General features: G+C 47.4%; 1 protein-coding gene across 1 annotated transcript in view; it reads left to right on the top strand.

Moving 5' to 3' along the window:
- Positions 1-2,571: 2,571 nt before the first annotated feature.
- The window catches only part of TNFRSF11A (TNF receptor superfamily member 11a), a 125,779-nt gene continuing 111,469 nt past the window's right edge, over positions 2,572-16,881 (top strand). The window contains exon 1 of the mRNA XM_075316497.1: positions 2,572-2,796. Coding sequence (XP_075172612.1) covers positions 2,722-2,796 — 75 coding nt within the window. The 5' untranslated portion in view covers positions 2,572-2,721. The remainder of the gene's footprint in view (positions 2,797-16,881) is intronic.

Raw genomic sequence — 16,881 nt, 5'->3', positions numbered from 1 at the left:
TATCGCTGGTCGCAGTCGCGAAGTTTTCGGTCCGGCCCGAAAACCACGCAACTGCAATCTAGCGACATCGCTGCATGTGACACCTTCACACCAGCGACTTCAGGAGCTGCACTATAGCTCCTGGAGACACTGGTGTGATGCTATGGCATCACACAGCGACATTGCAGGAGAAGTCGCAGGTGAGATCGTCACATATGGCATCTCACCCGTGACGTTGATGCGGTGGGCGGGGTCACATGGTCATCAGCGACGTTGCCCACCACATTGACATGTGTGACAGGGCCCTTACTTTAATTCAGAGATGGGAAACTTCAGGTCTTGAGTGCCACACACAGTGTAGATGATTCAATTATCAACTGTGCAATACTAAAGACCCCGTCAGACAGGGAGGTATCACTGGCAATGTTGCTGCAACTTAGTAGGCATGGCCAAGTTACAATGACATCGCCAGTGTGTCGCCTCGTGTGACAGGGCAATTTCCCGCTGCCACCGCTCATCTCCTGAATTCGGAGGTTGCCTAGCACTGCTGGGAAACCTGGCGATGAGGAGCAGGCGATCTGAACACATTGCCGCGTGTGACGCAGCAATAGTGTTCTGACACATGACGGGAGCCATACAAAGTATAGCTCCCTGCCTCGCCTGGACTACGGGCATGTTCAGAGGCGATCCTCCACCAGTGTGACAGTACCATAAGGAAATCCTGAACACATGACCTGCACCCTCCAGACCTGGAGGTCCTCACCTCTGCTTTAGTTGATCAATGTGTGATTGCTGTAGGGCAGCACCCGACACCTCGGATGATCAGCTCTTCTTAATGTTGGCCAGATTTGCTGTTATGAAGGTGCTCCATCTTGTATGTAGTGACAGCGGCTAGATACCGCACATCCGCCCTCCAGCCATCACACATCGATTACCTATAGTAAGGCCAGGCCATCAATGTTAGTCAGGACAACCTCTATACATTTGTTTTATGTGCAATACTACCTCAATGACATTTATTGTCACTTAACTGTTAAAAAAGTTGGTATGTAACTAGTGTTGCATTGCCATATTGTGTTCCACTTGCTGGGACTTGTAGTGCTGTGCACCACCAGCAGAAGTTGGACCCATGCTATGTTAGCATTTAAACATTTCTGTTCCAGGTTGTGTTGAAATAAACTGATTTTGCTATTCAGTATCCTATGCTTCCATATGTTGGTGTGCGCACAGTGTGTGTGTACAATGTGTGTATGCATGTGTGTCCTTTGTGTTCAGTGTGTTCAGTATGTACAGTATGTGTGTACAATGTGTGTATGTATGTGTGTCCTTTGTGTTCAGTATGTACAGTATGTGTGTACAATGTGTGTATGTATGTGTGTCCTTTGTGTTCAGTATGTACAGTATGTGTGTACAATGTGTGTATGTATGTGTGTCCTTTGTGTTCAGTATGTACAGTGTGTGTGTACAATGTGTGTATGTATGTGTGTCCTTTGTGTTCAGTATGTACAGTATGTGTGTACAATGTGTGTATGTGTGTCCTTTGTGTTCAGTATGTACAGTGTGTGTGTACAATGTGTGTATGTGTGTCCTTTGTGTTCAGTATGTACAGTGTGTGTGTACAATGTGTGTATGTATGTGTGTCCTTTGTGTTCAGTATGTACAGTGTGTGTGTGTGTGTTGCACATATAGTGACAGGCAGTACAGTAATTGCAACTCGCATTTATTTTCAGGAATTATAATCTTTTGTAGGAGCGACACATATCAGAGCACTGACTAATGTAGAAAGGACATGTACAAAAAACACCACATAAAAGAGGAGCGAGGGCCCTGTCCAGAAGAGCTGACAATCTGAGGAAACGGAAACAATAATGCTAAAAACTGTTTTTACTGCTTCACTAGATACATACAAGGGTGTAAAATGAGGTTCCCAATGTACAGGGGAGGTTCTGTATCATCACAAGGTGTAGCAGAGGGGTTTTTTTAAAAAAAGAGCCGTTTTTTGAGCCGAAAGAGCCGATTCTTTTTGGTGAGCCGAGCCGAATGAGCCGGCTCATCAAAAAGAGCCGGACTGCCCATCACTACTTGGATGGGCGCGACACAAGATCCAGAATATTGAAAGTCATTGGGAAACGTGAGCATTCTTCTGGAAGATTTCCCGCAAAAATGCTCGCCTTCCCCATTGACTTCCATTACACTCGGGTTACGAGTACTGAGCACTGAAGTGCTCGCTCATACTAGTCACAACAATTGGGTGAGTGATCACCTGTTACCTGAGGGTTCAGCTGAGTGCACATGGGCATGGTGGGCAGCCTGGCTCTGGAGTATGGGTGATGAGCGGGATTTAGTTTCCAACTATATCATGTTTCTGTGTGTGGAGGGTCATTGTAATGTATGATGTGCCCACCTCACCCACAGCAGTGCCCTCTATATACAATCAGTGCCGGATACAGGTATGTAGATACACACCACCAGCTTCTGGAGATGGTATCTCTTGAGGCGGGGACATGGGCAGGGAACACATCTGGGAGCGAATAATGAGGGGGAGTCTGACAAGGAAGTGTCAGGAGGCAGGGCACACTCCGTGCAGCCAAACCGAAACCCGAGAGTGCTCTGCAGACGGCCGGTCCGGGGGAGACGTGCCTCCACGAGGACGTGTGGGGATTAATGGGCAGCCGAGGTGACTGGCATGTAATGGCAGAGCAATAAGTGTCAGTGGGGAGAGACAGCGGCTGGAGGACAACCATGAAGAGCACGGCGCTCCTCACCGCGGCACTGTGGACTATGGGGGCTCTGTGCACGGCGCTGCCGGCAAGACAGGTAAGGCTGCTCCCCTCACCGAGTGTGGCACCAGGTGTACAAGCACCGGCTAAAGGGCGGGAAACTCACCCAGAAAAGCCCTTCACAGGTCACCTGATAGCCTCAGACCACAGGTGACCCCATAAACACTGCTGGTGTCCGCTACATGGCTGCTTTCCTCACAGCCCTCAGGTTATTATCCAGCCGTCTGCCATAGCGTCAGGTTACCTCAGCAGTAGGTGAAGGGCATTCCCAGGTGGAAGAGTTTAGAAGCAGCAGACACATGCTTTACAAGAAAAGCCAGGCTGCGGAAACTCCCCACATCCTACCATTGTGCAAGGAGCAGGATCTGGCGGTATCCAGCCCGAATAGTATGTACACCCCCTCCTCCATATCATCCCTGTAGCTCCCAGGACATGGGGTCTGCTTTCTATGGAACATGGACTTGTGACATGAAGCGCGAAGTACAGGAGAATAGTAAAAGCTGAGGACATTAGAAATACACAAACTCTGGTCAGGCTGCCTTCTCATTAGGGTATCAGTCACTGCCTCTGATCATGGTGTATCAGCATATAGTATTCGGAGAACTGTACATACATGTGTAGAATATGGGGTATAATACACGGATGTGCTGCTGGTAATCTATTTGTGGCAATATTTGGCAATGGCACAGATGGTCACCACTGCTTCCCCAATCCTGTACAATCAATGGCTGACTTTGTCCGGCCCGTGCCTATATATATATATATATATATATATATATATATATATATATATATATATATTATACTAGAAGGTGGCCCGATAATACACATCGGGTATTCTAGAATTTATGTATTGTGTAGTTAATGTATGATTTTTGTTTATATATAGATGTTGTTGTGTGTAGTTACCAAGTGTTTGTGTAGGGCGCTGTACATGTTCTGGGTGTTGTCTGGGTGTGACGGGGGGTGAGAGCGGTGTTGTATGTGTGTTGCGTTGTTTGTGGAGCGCTGTGTGTCTGTAGCGTTGTGTGTGTGTGTTGCGCGGTTTGTGTGGGTGTGGTGTGTTTTGGGGGGAGGTATGTTTTGTGCAATGTGTGTGTGTTGCGTGGTATGTGCGTATATTTATGTATGCCGCGGTGTTTGTGTGTTGGGTGTTGTGTTGTCTGTGTGTGGGTGTCTGTGTACGGCGGTGTTTGTGGTTCCCAGTGTGTGTGTGGTGTGTTGGGGAAGGTGTGCACCTCCCATCGTGCTCCATCCCCCATGCTGCGCACCCCCCATCGTGGTCCATCCGCCATGCTGCGCACTCCCAAACGTGGTCCATCCGCCATGCTGCGCACTCCCAAACGTGGTCCATCCGCCATGCTGCGCACTCCCAAACGTGGTCCATCCGCCATGCTGCGCACTCCTAAACGTGGTCCATCCGCCATGCTGCGCACTCCCAAACGTGGTCCATCCGCCATGCTGCGCACCCCCCATCGTGCTCCCAGCCTCCCCCAGCATCAGCCTCCCTCCTCCCAGCCTCCCTCCTCCCAGCCTCAGCCTCCCCCAGCCTCAGCCTCTCTCCTTCCAGCCTCCCCCAGCAGCATCCTCCCCCAGCAGCAGCCTCCCCCTCCCAGCCTTCTCCAAGATCAGCCTCTCTCCTCCCAGCCTCCTCCAGCACGCCGTGCTCCTCTGCCGACACTCACAGATCCGATCGCATACACTCACACACACCCGATCGCATACACTCACACACACCCGATCGCATACACACACTCACACACACACACACACACACTGACGATATCGCACATCCACGCTCACACTCACAACATCCGGAGATACCACATGCTTCTGGCCATGTGATCCTCCGGCAAGTCCTGGAAGGTCACAACAGCACAGTATCGAGGCAGAGAAGCAAGCGATATCTCCGGATGCTGTGAGTATGTGGATGTGATGTGTGTGTGTGAGGTGTGTGTGAGAGTGAGTGTGAGCCGGTGTACACTGGTAACTATGATACACATCGGGTAACCAAGGGACCTTAGTTACCCGATGTGTATAATGGTTACCAGCGTTCACGGGCTCCGTCAAGATCCCAGCATCGCAAGGTTATGTCTGCGATATCCCAGGATGTTGTGAGTGTGTGGATGTGATGTGTGTGTGTGTGTGAGAGTGAGTGTGATCTGATGTGTGTGTGTGTACTCACCTGGGAGTCGGAGCTCCGTGTCAGTTGGGCCAGAGCGAGCATGCATTGCGTGAGGGGGGCGGGGCCTGCAGAGAGCCAGGGCGAGAGGCCAATCCGTGTGGGGGGGCGGGGCCATGGCGAGCCCAGCGGCCAATCAGCTTTGTGTCACCGTAAGGACACAATTTTGGAGCATGACAGACAGACAGACAGACAGAATAAGGCAATTATATATATAGATATACATACACATACATATATATATATATATATATATATATAATATAAAATCAGCTGCAGATTTACTTATATCCTTGCATCACATAATAAATGTAATTCACCTCTGACAGAATAAAGATTAATAGAACTTGACTCTCAGATGACTTCCAGATATAGGGCCCCATGTTATCGCAGCTCTCTGCTCTGTCTACCAAAGGGCAATGCTGATACTCTGTCAGCCTCAATTCATAAACTTGTACCCCAATGATTTGTTCAACACCACCTCAAAGAAGTGACATGTAACTTTTCTTTTTCACAGAATTTTTTAAAGGGGAAAAAAAAACCCCACTCAAAGTTTATCGCATGACCAGCAAAGTGGATTTTCTATTGGAATTAATAGGAAGAGTATTCAAAACACATTTGAAGCAGTTTATATATGGAATATATAGCAGATCTGCTATAAAATCCTCCTCAAAATCTACTTCAAAATTCACATCTAAAAACTATGTGAACATAATCAGTAGTGATGAAAACACACACTACCATGCTCGGTACTTGTAATCAGTAGTGATGAGCACACACTACCATGCTCGGGTGCTCGGTACTTGTAATCAGTAGTAATGAGCACATACTACCATGCTCGGGTGCTCATCCAATCATCCAACTGCTCATTACGACTACCAAGCACCCAGGCATGGTAATGCTTGCTCATCACTACTCGTTACAAGTACCAAGCACCTGAGCATGGTAGTACTTGTTCATCACTAATAAAAAGGTTTATAGATCAATCCAGAAATAAAAAAGCTGCCATTATGAGTTGCCACAGTGTTGGCTGCTGGAACCCTGATGATGTCTTGTGAAGTGTAAGTCTAATTTCACACATCAGTTTTTTGGCATCAGGCACAATCCGGCATGTGCCTGATGTAACGGATCCGGCATAGATATATGCAAAAACAGATGAGCCAGATCCTTTTTTTCTTTGTCGCTCCATTGGGAGACCCAGACAATTGGGTGTATAGGCTATGCCTCCGGAGGCCGCACAAAGTATTACACTAAAAGTGTAAAGCCCCTCCCCTTCTGCCTATACACCCCCCGTGCTCCCACGGGCTCTTCAGTTTTTTGCTTTGTGCCACTTCATTATCGAAGGGGAAATCCTTCCTACCCCCATCCTGGGCGGTGGTCACGACGGACGCGAGTCTGTCAGGGTGGGGAGCAGTCTTTCTCCACCACAGGGCTCAGGGTACGTGGACCCAGCAAGAGTCCTCACTTCAGATCAATGTTCTGGAGATCAGGGCAGTGTACCTTGCCCTGAAAGCGTTCCAGCAGTGGCTGGAAGGCAAGCAGATCCGAATTCAGTCGGACAACTCCACAGCGGTGGCTTACATCAACCACCAAGGAGGAACACGCAGTCGGCAAGCCTTCCAGGAAGTCCGGCGGATTTTGATGTGGGTGGAAGCCACGGCCTCCACCATCTCCGCAGTTCACATCCCAGGCGTGGAAAACTGGGAAGCAGATTTTCTCAGTCGCCAGGGCATGGACGCAGGGGAATGGTCCCTTCACCCGGACGTGTTTCAGGAGATCTGTCGCCGCTGGGGGATGCCGGACGTCGACCTAATGGCGTCCCGGCACAACAACAAGGTCACGGCATTCATGGCACGTTCTCACGATCACAGAGCTCTGGCGGCAGACGCCTTAGTTCAAGATTGGTCGCAGTTTCAACTCCCTTATGTGTTTCCTCCGCTGGCACTTTTGCCCAGAGTGTTACGCAAGATCAGGGCCGACTGCCGCCGCGCCATCCTCGTCGCTCCAGACTGGCCGAGGAGGTCGTGGTACCCGGATCTGTGGCATCTCACGGTCGGCCAACCGTGGGCACTACCAGACCGACCAGACTTGCTGTCTCAAGGGCCGTTTTTCCATCTGAATTCTGCGGCCCTCAACCTGACTGTGTGGCCATTGAGTCCTGGATCTTAGCGTCTTCAGGATTATCCCAGGAGGTCATTGCCACTATGAGACAGGCTAGGAAACCAACGTCCGCCAAGATCTACCACAGGACGTGGAAAATATTCCTGTCGTGGTGCTCTGCTCAGGGTTTTTCTCCCTGGCCATTTGCCTTGCCCACTTTTCTGTCCTTTCTTCAATCCGGATTGGAAAAGGGTTTGTCACTCTGCTCCCTTAAGGGACAAGTCTCTGCGCTCTCTGTGTTTTTTCAGAAGCGCCTGGCCAGACTTCCACAGGTACGCACGTTCCTGCAGGGGGTTTGTCACATCGTTACTCCTTACAAACGTCCGTTGGAACCCTGGGATCTGAACAGGGTGCTGATGGTTCTTCAGAAACCACCGTTCGAGCCAATGAGGGATATTTCTCTCGCACGCCTTTCACAGAAAGTGGTTTTCCTAGTAGCAGTCACTTCACTTCGGAGAGTGTCTGAGCTAGCAGCATTGTCATGCAAAGCCCCTTTCCTGGTGTTTCACCAGGACAAGGTGGTTCTGCGTCCGGTTCCGGAATTCCTACCTAAGGTGGTATCCCCTTTTCATCTCAATCAGGATATCTCCTTACCCTCTTTTTGCCCTCATCCAACTCACCAATGTGAAAAGGATTTGCACTTGTTAGATCTGGTGAGAGCACTCAGACTCTACATTTCTCGTACGGCGCCCCTGCGCCGCTCGGATGCACTCTTTGTCCTTGTCGCTGGCCAGCGTAAAGGGTCACAGGCTTCCAAATCAACCCTGGCTCGGTGGATCAAGGAACCAATTCTCGAAGCTTACCGTTCTGCTGGGCTTCCGGTTCCCTCAGGGCTGAAGACCCATTCTACCAGAGCCGTGGGTGCGTCCTGGGCTTTGAGGCACCAGGCTACGGCTCAGCAGGTGTGCCAGGCGGCTACCTGGTCGAGCCTGCACACTTTCACGAAACACTATCAGGTGCATACCTATGCTTCGGCGGATGCCAGCCTAGGTAGGCGAGTCCTTCAGGCGGCGGTTGCCCACCTGTAGGACTGAGCCGTTACGGCTCTATTATGAGGTATTATTTACCCACCCAGGGACTGCTTTTGGACGTCCCAATTGTCTGGGTCTCCCAATGGAGCGACAAAGAAGAAGGGAATTTTGTTTACTTACCGTAAATTCCTTTTCTTCTAGCTCCAATTGGGAGACCCAGCACCCGCCCCTGTTTTTTTGTGTACACATGTTGTTCATGTTGAATGGTTTCAGTTCTCCGATATTCCTTCGGATTGAATTTACTTTAAACCAGTTTATAATTTTTTTTCCTCCTTCTTGCTTTTGCACCAAAACTGAGGAGCCCGTGGGAGCACGGGGGGTGTATAGGCAGAAGGGGAGGGGCTTTACACTTTTAGTGTAATACTTTGTGCGGCCTCCGGAGGCATAGCCTATACACCCAATTGTCTGGGTCTCCCAATTGGAGCTAGAAGAAAAGGAATTTACGGTAAGTAAACAAAATTTCCCTTCTTTTTCGACGGATCCGTCCAAAAAAGAAAGGGATCCGGCGCATCCGTTTTTGCACCGTTTTGTCTGGGTTTTGTTTTTTTTTGCCAGATCCATTTTCTTACAATAAATTGGAGCATGCTCAGTTTAAAAACACGGATCTGGCGGCCGCATCCGTTTTTTGCCGGATTCAGCGTCCATAGACTTCCATTATAAATCACACCGTATCGCGCCGGACCTGGTGCAATGCGTTTTTTGTCACAGGCAACAAATGTTACAAGAGACGTTCCATCCGTTCGCCGCATTAGCCAATTACGCCAGATCAGGCAAAAGCCAGATGCAACGCAATGCCATCCAACACAATCCGGAGTTAATACAAATCAATGTGGATAAAACGGATCCGGCGCCAGATCCGTTTTATCCGTTTTTTTCCAGATTGTGCCTGATGGAAAAAAACTGATGTGTGAAAGTAGCCTAACGGGCTTGATTCAAATGATATTTTCATTATTGGAGTCTCCTACTCCAGGACATGCTAATTACACTCTCATCACTGGATAATAGAGCGTTCCTGGGCAGTGTACCAGCTAAATGTGACCGACATAGTTATGTAAGAGGGTTGTACCAAATAATCACTTATCACTGTCCAAAAATCCCCTTTTCTTTTATGGCTGTGTGTAAGGTTAGGTGCATGAACATTGCTTACGTCGGGAAGAATTAGCACAAGGATGCAATATGTAAAATAGCCTTGCAATGGCAGTATGATGCACTGGAATATGTTCTTCTGGGAATCCATAGTCCTGATATACATGTGGATCCTACTGGCACATTCCATCTACCTAAACATTAACAGATCAAAAATACCCATTCATGGCAAACAGCATTTCCTATTGGTAATGGCCTCTTTCTGCAGGATAATGTCCTCTGTCAAACGGCAAAAAGTATCTGTACAGGTTATGATGATTTGCTGTGATGTTGGGCTAAATTTGATTTATTTATGAACAGCAGCTAACCACATCTGAAAAAATCCAACAAGGTACATCAATTTTTCGACAGATATGATGCCTTGTTTGGCATCTGTTACACTCATTAATGCCAAGAAAATCCACGCAGATGAGTGGTCAATATTCGCAATCCACAACTCTAGTTTATTGCCAGGTTAGAATTTATCTATAGAGTTGTGACTTTCCAAGCTTGCTATTGATTTAAGATTACGGTACTTCATAGTGATGGATTAACTGTAGCCATGCCTGATGTTTCCAGTTTTTGATTTCTGTTCAGCATTGCTTTTTCTTTGTAGTTCATGAACTGAATATATGGGGCAGCGTGCCAGCTAATCAGTTAGTTTCCATTGTTCACAAAGGAAGGGAAATCACAGTTGGGTAAATCCGGAAGGCTGAGATTTTGGGATTATATGATTTAGTCAATTGAGAAATATGATTTTGTATTTCTTACATAAATATTAAATATAAGCTTAAGTATTTGGAATAGAGCCTTGTTTCTTCATACCCTTTTGAAGTGTATGTGTATATCGTAATTCCAAGCTCAGCATAAAGCTATAATGCATAAAGGTTAGAAATTATTTAGTGCAGAAATTGTGTAGAATGTAACAAGCCTTTTCTTGTTATCAACCATACACATAACATCTTTACTTTGGAATAGCAGATAAACTGTAATAGTTATGTAAATGACAGAGTATCATGTCACATGCACTTTTCAGGATTTACCGCTGTTAGTTTTTCAGTTGGCACCACTCTAGTTTTTTATGCAGTATTTTTTCACTAAAGCAACAAGTGGATTTGGAAGGATTGGAAAATATAAATGAAGGATTTATAGTTCTTCTGCTGTTTTCATACTCTAAATTGGGGATATTTCTTGGGATATTGCTTTAATGGAAACTGTCATTATGCTGTCCGAAACACGAGCAACATGAATTAAATGCTATCTGCATTGTTGCAGCAGATATACAAACCATCTGAACTTGAGTAGTAGTTTACTGCAAGTAAAGGGCCATGTGGACAAAAAAAAGTATCATTCAGAAACATAAGAAAAATTATTATTGCAGCTGGGTATGTGCTATGAAATGCAGATGTTTTGGAAAAAACAGCTGGGAACTGTGTGTCTTGGCTGACTTGTCAATGGCCAGCCCTTGAAAGAACTGTCAGTAATCTCAAGCCCCTGGGTACCAGCCCTGGACAATTTAGCCAATACACCCAATTCCTGGCTGGCTTTTCAAAGTACGTTTTCTTTGAAACTCTGCAGTGTTGCAATGTAATACATGTACAGCTACAGTAGTTCAACCAGACTGATTCATACTGCCTGTGGTTCAGCCAGCAGGCATTATCTGACAATTTCAATTTAAAGGGGTTATCCAGGACTAAATAATTTTTTTTGCCAAGAGTTAAAAAAAAACTAACTGGCAGGTAGTTGCTAACCAGTTGAAGTGAACCTGTCAGGTGTAATATGCACCCAGAACCACGAGCAGTTCTGTGTGTATATTGCTAATCCCTGTCTAAATGTCCCTGTATACACTAGCATAGATTGTCAGTTTCAAAATGTATGTAAGATAAAATGTATTTATTCTTTACATTAGTATTTTATATTCATTTTATATTTCTTTTATATTAATTTCTTGTTGTTTTTAGTATTAAACACTATCTTTATTCCCTATAAAATGTGTTTTTGGTATGTACTTTAGAGTGTCTAAAACAAATGAATTGGATTTACATTGATTCCTATGGAAATAATTGCCTTGATTTTAGTCTGTTTCGGTTTTCATCGATTGTATTCAGACGGATTATCAACGAAAACCGAGGCATCACTGTATTTCTAAAGATCTTTTACCATGTGCTAATGAGTGAAGGGACTAGTCCCCTGGGCGTTAGTTCCCCTGGCCAGTCGGCTCCATTAGCATGTTAGTATGCCCCTGTGGGTGTGCTAATGAATGTGCTGCATCAGAGGATGATCTCACTCACCTCTCCGCTAACATCGTGTCCGACGGCGGATTTCGGCTCAGTGCGCACGATCCCGGAGTTTAGGTCATGCACACTATGAAGCAGGTGTTTGCGTCCTGGCTTCAAACTAAAGTAGTGTGCATGACCGAAACTCCGGAGTCATGCGTACTGAGCTGAAATCCAGCATTGGACGTGATGGCGGCAGAGACGTGAGTGAGATCATTCTGTAACACTGCAAATTCATTAGCATGTTAGCACACCCATAGGGGCGTTCTAACATGCTAATGGAGCCGACTGGCAAGGGGAACTAACGCCCAGGGGACTAGTCCCCTCGATCATTAGCATATGGTAAAAGATCTTTAGAAATACTTTTTCTAAAGATCTCTTTATCTATGCTAGTGTATACAGGGATGGTTAGGCAGGGATTAGCAATATACACCCAGAACTGCTCGTGGTGCCATCTCACAGTGGTCACTGACCACTCCTGCTAGCGATTCAGCTGATCCACGTCAACAAAGCAGCTCTTCTTCTTCATGCTGCTCTGTCGATGGGACATGCCAATGTCATGCTGATTGAAAGCTGACTTCCTGCAGTTATGCAGCAGGGAGGTGATTTATCAATCAACATGACATTGGCAGTCACCTCTAGTCAATAGAGTAGAGAAAAAGAGAAGCTGCTGCTCAGTAGACATATCGGTAGCAGAAGCTGTTAGTGACTGCTCTGTGCTGACATAGATCTGAACTGGGCAGAAGAGGCAGATAGTTAGCAACTAACTACCTGTCTGCTAGTTCTTAGGTCCACAGCAAAAAACTAATATAGTCCTGGATAACCCCTCTAACATTCTACCATTCCCAGCTACTTTTCTGAATTAATGCTCCAAACACAGCTTATGTCATAATGAATAAAGCTGTGCACTGGTACTTGCTGGGCTGCCACTCGGCTATATATGTCATGCCTTAACAGAAAGTGGATAATTCAAATGACAGCATTCTGAATCTTAAATATATTGACTGCAAGATTTAAAAAGAAATATGGATGAAATTTGATGAGGTGTGTTATGAGAACTGGAGATTTTGTATGTCAATCTTAATACGAAGTTAGTGAGTACCTACAGTCAGGGCCAGAAATATTTGGACAGTGACACAAGTTTTGGTATTTTAGCTGTTTACAAAAACATGTTCAGAAATACAAATATATATATATATATATGGGCTGAAAGTGCACACTCCCAGCTGCAATATGAGAGTTTTCACATCCAATTCGGAGAAAGGGTTTAGGAATCATAGCTCTGTGTAATGCATAGCCTCCTCTTTTTCAAGGGACCAAAAGTAATTGGACAAGGGACTCTAAGGGCTGCAATTAACTCTGAAGGCATCTCCCTCGTTAACCTGTAATCAATGAAGTAGTTAAAAGGTCTGGGGTTGATTACAGGTGTGTGGTTTTGCATTTGGAAGCTGTTGCTGTGACCAGACAACATGCGGTCTAAGGAACTCTCAATTGAGGTGAAGCACAACATCCTGAGGCTGAAAAAAAAGAAAAAATCCATCAGAGAGATAGCAGACATGCCTGGAGTATCAAAATCAACAGTCGGGTACATTCTGAGAAAAATGGAATTGACTGGTGAGCTTGGGAACTCAAAAAGGCCTGGGCGTCCACGGATGACAACAGTGGTGGATGATCGCCGCATACTTTCTTTGGTGAAGAAGAACCCGTTCACAACATCAACTGAAGTCCAGAACACTCTCAGTGAAGTAGGTGTATCTGTCTCTAAGTCAACAGTAAAGAGAAGACTCCATGAAAGTAAATACAAAGGGTTCACATCTAGATGCAAACCATTCATCAATTCCAAAAATAGACAGGCCAGAGTTAAATTTGCTGAAAAACACCTCATGAAGCCAGCTCAGTTCTGGAAAAGTATTCTATGGACAGATGAGACAAAGATCAACCTGTACCAGAATGATGGGAAGAAAAAAGTTTGGAGAAGAAAGGGAACGGCACATGATCCAAGGCACACCACATCCTCTGTAAAACATGGTGGAGGCAACGTGATGGCATGGGCATGCATGGCTTTCAATGGCACTGGGTCACTTGTGTTTATTGATGACATAACAGCAGACAAGAGTAGCCGGATGAATTCTGAAGTGTACTGGGATATACTTTCAGCCCAGATTCAGCCAAATGCCGCAAAGTTGATCGGTCGGCGCTTCATAGTACAGATGGACAATGATCCCAAGCATACAGCCAAAGCTACCCAGGAGTTCATGAGTGCAAAAAAGTGGAACATTCTGCAATAGCCAAGTCAATCACCAGATCTTAACCCAATTGAGCATGCATTTCACTTGCTCAAATCCAGACTTAAGGCCAGAATCACACTTGCTAGTGCCTCGCGTGTTTCTCGCACGAGTCTCTCATGGTAGAACCCGTCTTGGCCACACACCCCTGACAGGAGCGGGTCGGTTGCATGTATCTCTATGCAGCTCAGACGCTCCTTGTATGCATAGTGTGCGGCCATGCCGGGTTCTATCATGAGAGACTCGCGCGAGAAACACGCGAGGCACTAGCAAGTGTGATTCTGGCCTAAGACGGAAAGACCCACAAACAAGCAAGACCTGAAGGCTGTGGCTGTAAAGGCCTGGCAAAGCATTAAGAAGGAGGAAACCCAGCGTTTGGTGATGTCCATGGGTTCCAGACTTAAGGCAGTGATTGCCTCCAAAGGATTCGCAACAAAATATTGAAAATAAAAATATTTTGTTTGGGTTTGGTTTATTTGTCCAATTACTTTTGACCTCCTAAAATGTGGAGTGTTTGTAAAGAAATGTGTACAATTCCTACAATTTCTATCAGATATTTTTGTTCAAACCTTCAAATTAAACGTTACAATCTGCACTTGAATTCTGTTGTAGAGATTTCATTTCAAATCCAATGTGGTGGCATGCAGAGCCCAACTCGCGAAAATTGTGTCACTGTCCAAATATTTCTGGACCTAACTGTATTAAGGGTGTGTGCCCACGATCAGGATTCACTGTATCCTGGACAGAGCGGGTCCTGGACCTGTGGTTCCGATTTCTAGAAATCCCGTCCACTGCGCTTGTACTGTAAAACGCAGCGTTTTGGACGCAGCTGAAGCATGCTGTGTTCAAACCCCTGCGAACACTGATCGTGCGCATGCACCCTAAGACCCTAAAAGTTGGGTCCAAACTAGCTCTGTGGCCTGCAGAGCGAGATCCCACAACTCACTCCCCCACATCTGACCCGGTCTCTGAGAAAGCGCAAGATTTTGCTTATTATGAGATCTTGTGCTTTCAACTAAACCAGCCCTGCCACATCCTTTACAAAGAACATCAGTAACTGCATAGTGAAAACAGGGCAGCTCTGGAAAGTTGTTACAATGAAAATATATGCCAATCTGCTGACCACTTATTACAGAGCAGGGGGAGCGGAGTAGATTGAAATATAGTTTTGTAAAAAAAGATTCAGTATATCCTGTGTTTTAATCAGTTAAAGGGAACCTGTCATCAGAAATTTGGCTTTCAACCTAAACGTTTCCCCCTCTGCAGCTCGTGGGTTGCATTCTAGCAAGGTTTCTATACTTTTTGTGCCCCCTTTTAAACCAAAATAAATACTTTATAAAACTGTACCTTTTCGGTTTGAAAATCTTGTAAATTCTCCATGGGGGCGGGCCGTCTGGCGTCCGTTGCTGTATCTTACGCCGCCCACTGTGCTCGAGGTCCCGTGCACGCCAGGACACCTAGTGATGTGGTCGCAGGCACGAGAGTATGGGCGGCGCTGTGATTGCTTCGCAAGTGCCCGCCCATACTCTCGTGCCCGCCCTTTCCCCATAGACTTGTCTGAGAGGCGGATTGTGACTGATGTCCTTGCGTTGCATCCGCCGCCCAACTGATCAGTCGTGGAACGACTGATCGTCAGGCGGCAGGAATGCAGCATGTAGCGTTTTTTGAGCAGCAGAATCCTTTTGATTTTGCTTTGCATGCTCTCTCTCGGCGGCCGAACGATCAGCCGATCACCCGGCGGCCGGCTTCTGTGAGCGATCACCCGGCGGCCGGCTTCTGTGAGCGATCACCCGGCGGCCGGCTTCTGTGAGCGATCACCCGGCGGCCGGCTTCTGTGAGCGATCAGCCGGCGGCCGGCTTCTGTGAGCGATCAGCCGGCGGCCGGCTTCTGTGAGCGATCAGCCGGCGGCCGGCTTCTGTGAGCGATCAGCCGGCGGCCGGCTTCTGTGAGCGATCAGCCGGCGGCCGGCTTCTGTGAGCGATCAGCCGGCGGCCGGCTTCTGTGAGCGATCAGCCGGCGGCCGGCTTCTGTGAGCGATCAGCCGGCGGCCGGCTTCTGTGAGCGATCAGCCGGCGGCCGGCTTCTGTGAGCGATCAGCCGGCGGCCGGCTTCTGTGAGCGATCAGCCGGCGGCCGGCTTCTGTGAGCGATCAGCCGGCGGCCGGCTTCTGTGAGCGATCAGCCGGCGGCCGGCTTCTGTGAGCGATCAGCCGGCGGCCGGCTTCTGTGAGCGATCAGCCGGCGGCCGGCTTCTGTGAGCGATCAGCTGATCGCTCTCATTAGCTAGCCACCGGGAGATCATTTGATCGCTCTCAAAAGCCGGCGGCCAGCTATTGTGAACGATCAGCTGATCGCTCTCATTAGCCGGGAGATCATTTGATCGCTCTCAAAAGCCGGCGGACAGCTATTGTGAACGATCAGCTGATCGTTCTCTCTCACATTTTACAACGGAATCTGCTTTATGATGACAATGAATTCCAATTCTTGTCACCCGTTGTACAACCCATCAGTCACAAGTGTCAAGCAACGCATGTGACTGATGCAAAACAACGGAAATGTGGACCTAGCCTTAGGATGGCTTTACACGCTACAAGATCGCTAAAGCGATCTTGTTGGGGTCACGGAATTTGTGACGCACATCCGGCCGCTTTAGCGATGTCGTTGTGTGTGACACCTATGAGCGATTTTGAATCGTCACAAAAAACATTCAAAATCGCGCATCGGTGGCATCACCCCCTCTTCCCAATTATCATTGCTGCTGCTTGGACGATGTAGTTCGTCGTTCCTGCGGCAGCACACATTGCTATGTGTGACACCGCAGGAACGAGGAACCTCACCTTACCTACGGCCACCGCCAATGAAGAAGGAAAGAGGTGGGTGGGATGTTACGTCCCGCTGATCTCCGCTTTGATTGGGCGGCCGCTCAGTGACACGCTGTGATGCCGAACGAACCGCCCCCTTAGAAAGGAGGTGGTTCGCTGGTCACAGTGACGTCGCTAGGCAGGTAAGTAGTGTGATGGGTCCGTGCGATTTTTGTGCGCCACGGGCAATGATTCGCCTGTG

Source organism: Anomaloglossus baeobatrachus, chromosome 6 (assembly GCF_048569485.1).
Source record: "Anomaloglossus baeobatrachus isolate aAnoBae1 chromosome 6, aAnoBae1.hap1, whole genome shotgun sequence".
Lineage (NCBI taxonomy): Eukaryota > Metazoa > Chordata > Amphibia > Anura > Aromobatidae > Anomaloglossus > Anomaloglossus baeobatrachus.
This window is presented reverse-complemented; position numbering and strand designations above follow the sequence as displayed.